The sequence below is a fragment of the Amphiura filiformis genome, chromosome 15 (assembly GCF_039555335.1).
Source record: "Amphiura filiformis chromosome 15, Afil_fr2py, whole genome shotgun sequence".
NCBI classification, from domain to species: Eukaryota; Metazoa; Echinodermata; class Ophiuroidea; order Amphilepidida; family Amphiuridae; genus Amphiura; species Amphiura filiformis.
This window is the reverse complement of record NC_092642.1, coordinates 62,708,308-62,715,545: the sequence shown is the minus strand read 5'-3', so window position 1 is coordinate 62,715,545 and position 7,238 is coordinate 62,708,308. Positions and strand designations below refer to the sequence as shown.

Below are 7,238 nucleotides of genomic sequence, written 5' to 3'. Positions count from 1 at the left end.
CAACTTACTAATCAACTTATTGACCATACAAGCAACCTATTAACCACCCAACTAACCAATCAATTGATCACTATTAAGTTATCAAACTTCAAGCTACACACAAAACAGCAAAATAGCCAAGTTAGTCAACAAGCAACCCATTCTCAGGGCCCATTCTTGTCAACTATAAGCATTGAAATACATTATGTGTGAATTTTCTTAACGCAAATTGTGACATTTTGTTTTCTTCAAAACGTTTATTATTTGATAAATATTGACGTTTCGTAAATTGAACTGTAAACCCTGGGGATATACCATCACTGTACTCCGTATACTTTGATTTATTGCGCTTCCGTCCATCGAAAAGACGTCAAATTATCGGAAATTATCTAAGACACACTAACCTCTAAGGCTAACGAGGTGCAATTAATTTGTTCGTCCTTACATAGCCTTCCCACTTTAAGCTATGTGGTCATTTCTATTCGCTCCTGTTAAAAGTTTGATGACGGTGTAGGTATTTATCCCTGTTTATTAAGGGATTCAAAACTCGCTCAGGATCGAACCAACTGGCTATATTTGAAACAGCACTAGTGTTAAAACTCATTTAGGTCAAATTTTACAAAGAAAAATAAATCTCAACATCTGAAAATTGTGTTGAAATATTGTAATTATCATAATAGTTTGTAATAATACGTTTGTAAAGGTTGTCATTCATCCTGGCAACACCATCTTGCCACAGATCAATGACCGATTGCGGCCAGGTAAACGGGTGGCCTGCAAATGCACATAGGATAAAGCAAGATAACGTAATCTCCCAAAAACGTAAGTCCTGTTGAATACTTTTACGATTTCATGATACGAATCATAATGATATGAAAAAGATATGGAATCCATATCAAGTGTTATCTATCCATGTTCATAATTTTTTATAAACATTAATATTTCTCTTATTTCCTAAATGGTGATGTAGCCTGTATTTTATTGGTATAAATACACTTGATATGCAGGGGGCCTCCAATAACCTAGCAGCAATGGATACTTTTTGGAAGGTTTTACTTTGTCAAAAGCTGCCAAATTTGCTGTTTTTCAGTTTACGGTTCATTCGTAGTGTCCAGTCACATATGTAACTCAGGTGCTGGATAGAACCATGGTTAAGTTCTTATAGGCTAGATAAAAGAGAAATTACTCGCCATGTAATCAAGTGGGGACCCGGAAACTTGCAGAAAATTTTCAGATATTTCAGGGTACATGGTTGAAGGTGATATGGGTGGTTTAGCAGTCGTAGTTACCACGGCGCGAACCACGGAAGCGTAACATTATATATAAAAGCTGGCGACCACTAGTTCATTTGAGAATCCTGATTCCCGATATGTTGTTAGCTCAGATTCTGATGTTAAATACAAAATGTAAGAACCATGCCTTTTCTCTCTGAGCTGTTCTAGACGCTATTCCACCCCGCCGGTAACGGCCAATAGGCGCTAGCCAGCAAATCTGCAAGTCGGTGAGCCCTGTCATATTTTTTTCCTCGGTACGTATTTTTGTCCCCCTGTGGTGATCAGAGGGTTTGTGCATGGTTTGTGCCCTAGTCACTAGACTGGACTAATGTCATATCACGAGGGGTCTGTGGTCACTAAATATTTCATGATCAGAGGGGAGGAGCAGTCTCGGGACCTGTGGTGATCAGAGGGTTTGTGCATGGTTTGTGCCCTAGTCACTAGACTGGACTAATGTCATATCACAAGGGGAATGTGGTCACTAAATATTTCATGATCAGAGGGGAGGGGCAGTCTAAGGACCTGTGGTGATCAGAGGGTTTGTGCATGGTTTGTGCCCTAATACAAATGATTATTTAGGAAAGTAAGGGTTTCGGGAAGGTTACCTATAAGTTCTCCGCACGTATGCCCGCACATTGAACACACATTCTGAGAGTGTATAATTCGTTCACCTGTTGTGTATAATACGGCTACAGCATGATTCCGTTATTGATCATTTAGTAACAGTATCTAAGGTGCCATTGTGTCCTAACAGTGTGTGATTCGTTCACCCGTGTGACACGGCGACACCGTGAGTATTTTTGCTCTTATGTGGCGAAAGGCTGAGTATTTTTGTCCTTGTGTGGGATCAGGGCGGAGTATTTGTGCCCGTGTGTGGCAACAAAGCTGAGTATAGCTGAGTATTTGTGCCCTCGTGAGTATTTTTGCTCGTATGTGGCGAAAGGCTGAGTATTTTTGTCCTTGTGTGGGATCAGGGGACTGTATACAAGTACAACATTTCTAAGTGTGTAAGTCGGTGGAACTATGAGCCCATAGATCATATTTATCAATCAGTATCGAAGGATTTTTGTTGTTTTAAACATATTATAACGTAGGCGACGAGCCTTATGAGCTATTGTTCTTCAGCATCTGGTGTTTCACATATTTCAATTTCGAATTTGAAAAAAAAAACCTGTACCATATCTATAACACTGAGTTTAAAGCGAGTTGCAATCACAGGCATCGCGTACGCGCATAATTGATCCACTTATCGCTACATGAATGTTTTTTATGTTATCTTGTAGACTCATAAGATCTGTCGTTTGACACCGTTTTTCATGTGCCTTAAAGTATACAAACACCTCAAGTCACACTAATATTGTATAGAAAATACATAGCACTATCTGCACTGATATACTTCATATCGGCTTTCTATACCGCACTTCGGATTATTGTAAACTTAGAATTTCCCCACTACTTGACATTTAACGTATATTTCCGCTATATTCAACACTGGTGTGAAGACTGTGCATTCAATTCCTCCACTAGAGGCCACGGGTTTATTATGTCGTGTAACCAAAAAATTATCAACACTAAATACGTAGAGGTAATTTTGATTAAAAAATAATCGATCTAATATTTGGTGCATGAAACACTATTGTCCGAAATTATCTGAAATTAGACTGAAGTCTGTGTTTGTAAAGTATCCATGGCGCTCCGAGTACAGACATCAATTGTTGAATTTCTGATTTATCTGTAGAATTGTATAACGACAGGTCTGTGACCGATGAGATAATTCAAAATGGGCACTCTGAACATTCGTTGAATGTTTGCTACACTGGTCGTAGGTAAGCCACCTTACTACTTGTATATGGATTTCATTACACTGTTACAGTTGTTGACATCGAATAGTTGTATGTATCAGAGTTTGGAAAACCACTGTCCAGATAATAAAGATAAAAGTTACATGGCAGACAATAACATGTTATGTTACGCTAATAAAAGTCCCTTAACAATGACCTGCATAGTCATGAATACTAATCTTTATGCAAAGGAAGAGGATTTTGAGTATCTGGGAACGCTCATTGACAAAAACAAGGATCACTACTCAGATGTTCAGTATCTGAAAGAGCAAATTCATGTCCACGCGTAAGAGTAACAAAATTGAAATGGTTTATAAATTGGTTAGAAGTGATCGATAAGTCATTCAAATTGTCATTAGGTATTTCTGAAATGAAAAAATTAGCAAAGAATAAAGAAAACAGCAGTTTAGTTATCATTGGCTGTTTTCCATAATTGTACAGATAAGTTTTGTGCACAGTATATCATGCTTCCTACGGGCAACATGTTTTGCCATTGAGACCAATATTTGATGCTAGTCTTGAAAGAATGCGCATCGATGCTGAATGGAGAGGATGGAGAGAATAATTACGTACAGTAGTGGTGTTGATTTTACTCTGCTCTTTATCCTTGTTATCACTGCTTCTAACAACTACGTAAGTATGCATTTATTCATTATCACCCATTTAATATTTTTGTGCGGAGAAAAGAATCAGTCTAATTTATGCAATCTGAGACTTTGCATGGGACTCGGAAAATTAGATGTGACAGATCATATTTTTGTATATTTTACAAATACATTTTGCGTTCTTGAAAATTCCTTTATGTTTCAAGTACTTCTTTTAATTGTTTGATTATCGTTCTATTCACATTGAGGCAATAACCTGCAACTATTCTTTTTTAAAAACTAGATCGATGCTAGTTACTGATTTGTTTTATTTTTCAAAATGTGTGTGCTTCGTCGTTTACTATGTAGGAGATACATGGAGTTTTTATAATCTTATGTGTTTCAAGGAAAAGTAATCATGTAATAGAATACACTGTAAATAATTATTTACAGTTTAAAAAATGTAATTCATGGTGATTGATTCTAGGGAAGGTGTATAATGAATTTTAGGTTTCGTCATGTTGCTTAAAATCGGCCCATCAATATACAAAGGTATCCCATATGCACGGCTGCGTCAACATAAAAAAAACCTCTTCAACTTATCCGACCTTATCCAAAACGTTGCGACAATCTAATGTGTTTCTAACAGAATGTGTCACTATCGATTTGCACATGCATTGAATACCTTTGAACTATATAAAGTAGGTTCCTACTTTCAGGAAATTTGTTCCAAAATTCCTGAATCAGGAACCCCAGTTTTTCTTGCCATTGCTTGAATTTGTACAAGGAAATGGATCACACTAGTGATATTCACTAAAATAAAACAAACGAAGACGGGAAACAGTTGTACAGCAAATTTTCGGTACTGGGCGTACCTTCTTCAGGCTTTATTACATATGAAATGACACAAGAAAACAATCTAAAAACAAGCAAGACAATTAATGCGTAACGCGTAAAAAAACAAGCATGAAAAGATCGCGACTTAAAAACAACGCAGAGTGAAGGCGCATCTATAAAACGCGCGCGTGAAAAAGAGGGGGGGGGGTCCTATTCAATAAGATTAAGGCCTTCGGGTTGAAGGGAATGAAGTTTGTTGATCCAGAATTTCTCGCGCTGCTGACGTCTAAATTTGGATTGGCGACCAAGTGCTTCAATGACCGTGACTTTGACATCATCGATGCTATGATCTGGAAGGGAAAAGTGCACGGCAACTGGCTTGTCTACGTGTTTGGCGTGGTGCTTGATGGTTCATCTGTGGTTACGCATTCTTTCTCTTATATTATTACCAGTTTCACCCACATACTGAATGTTGCAATTGGCGCATTCAATGAGATAAACAACATTATTGGTACTGCAAGTGACTTCTTGTCTTACGGTGTAGCATTTGCTCCGATTTTTGTTACTGAAAGTGCTGGTGACTTGCATATAGGCGCAGTTTTTGCATCGTGGTTTCTGACAAGGTTTGCAGCCATTATCAGTCTTGGGATCTATATTGGAATTTGTGTGAACTTTGGCCTTAACAAAGTGTTTTCTCAGGTTGGGTGGTCTCTTGTATGAAATGAGGGGAACTTCGGGAAGGGCTTTGTGTAAGCGAGGGTTAGTCTCGATCATGTGCCATTGTTTCCTGATGATCTCTGACAAATGTGGGAGTCTGGGGTGATATGTAACCACGAGGGGGACACGTTTGGATTTTGATTTGATTTTGTATTTAAGGGAATTCTCGCGCGTGGTTGAAGCAGCTTTTGTGATTTGGTTAGAAATGTTGTCTTCCTGGTAACCACGATTTATAAGCTGTTGTTTAAGGGTTTCAGGTTGGTGCTGGAAAGCACTTTCATCTGAGCAAATGCGACGTAGCCGTAGAGCGAGACTGTAAGGGATATTACGAGTGCAATGCCTAGGGTGACAGCTTGTGGGTAGCAGATAGGTATGCTTGTCTGTGGGTTTGCTGTATAAATCAGTGTGGATCTGCCCCTCTGATAATTTAACAGCAACATCCAGGAAGTTAACTTGAGAAGGTGAATAATCACTGGTGAACTTGATTGATGGGTGGATTTGGTTGGCATGATTAATAAATTGTTCAAGTTCGTCTTTGGAATGAGTCCATATCATGAAAATGTCATCGATGTAGCGATACCAAACAAGTGGTTTAAGCGCAGACGTGTTGAAAAGAGTTCCTTCATGCCATCCCATGAAAATGTTGGCATAAGAAGGAGAGAACTTGGCCCCCATAGCTGTGCCAGATGTCTGTAGATAATGTTCATCGTTGAATACAAAGTTGTTTGATTTTAGAGTAAGTTCAAGTAGGTTTATAAGATCATCTGTGGACGGTGTCTTGTTGGTACGGTTATCTAGAGCTTCTTTACATGCCGTAATGCCGTCATCATGAGGGATGTTAGTGTATAGGCCTTTAACATCAAGTGAAACCAAAATACTATCATTAGGAATGTCCTTCAAGCTGTCAAGTTTATTGAGGAAGTCGGTGGTGTCCTTGACATAAGAAGGTAATCCTTGGGCAAGAGGTTGTAAGTGAAAATCTAAAATTCAGAGCACTTTTCAGTTGGATGGTTGTTGGTGGAAACCACCGGTCTTATGGGATTACCCGGCTTATGGATTTTAGGAAGGGTATAAAATCTACCAGCAGTCGGGTGCTCAGGAATTAAGTATTCATAGGTGTCGTCATCAATACAACCATTTTCCGAGAGACTATGAATGGTGTCGGTTACCTTTTCAGAAATTTCTGATGTAGGGTCATGATCAAGTTTGTTGTAGAAATTGGTATCAGAGAGATGTTCCAAGGCTTTATCAATGTAGTCTGATTTGTTCATGACTACCACTGCCGAACCCTTGTCAGCTTCTTTGATGATAATGTCTTCCCTTTTCTGCAATGATTCGAGTGCTAAGCGTTCATGTTTGGAAAGATTGTCACGAACGTCGCGAGTTTCTTTGAATGTTTCAATTTCATTGTTAACAGCCTTGATGAAACATTCTAAAGTGGGATCACGAGACTTAGGCTGCCAAGAAGATTTCTTCTTGAATTTGTGAGAAGGAAGAGGGTCTGACTCATTGTCAGAGGTATCACTAGCATATGAATCATCGAAGAAATGATTGCGTAGTCTTAAGCGCCTATAGAAAGAATCCATGTCTTCAAGAAGCTGCATTTTATCAAGATTTTGAGGTTTGGGACAAAAGCCTAGACCTTTCGATAGAAGTTTGGTTTCACTTTCTGTTAATGTATTATCAGATAAGTTAACAACATTTTGTGCGTGATTTGGAGATTTGTCACGGCGTACAAATCTACGGTTTCTAGGCTTACGATTACTTGAACGAGTCGATGGTGAATTATAATGATTGGGCCTACTGTTCTTCTGTGTTGGAGTCCGATTAGATAATTGTTCAATATCAAAAGGTTCAGAAGTGGGTATAACATTATCAAGTTCATTGGGAGCCGATATCGGGATGCACACTGTAATGGACAATATAACTTAAATACTAACATAGCGAAAATAATTAATGGGGCAGTAGTCAAAAGCAGCTTTGAAATTTGAATGAGACAAATTGGC

General features: G+C 38.5%; 1 protein-coding gene across 1 annotated transcript; it reads right to left on the bottom strand.

The window, feature by feature from the left end:
• Nucleotides 1–4,926: 4,926 nt before the first annotated feature.
• LOC140171098 (uncharacterized) lies at nt 4,927–6,836 on the bottom strand. Its single transcript, XM_072194266.1, has 2 exons — nt 6,314–6,836; nt 4,927–6,185 (listed from the first exon to the last, which is right to left on the bottom strand). The coding sequence occupies exons 1-2, from the start codon at nt 6,834–6,836 to the stop codon at nt 4,927–4,929; spliced, it is 1,782 nt and encodes a 593-aa protein (XP_072050367.1).
• Between the last annotated feature and the right edge of the window lie 402 nt (nt 6,837–7,238).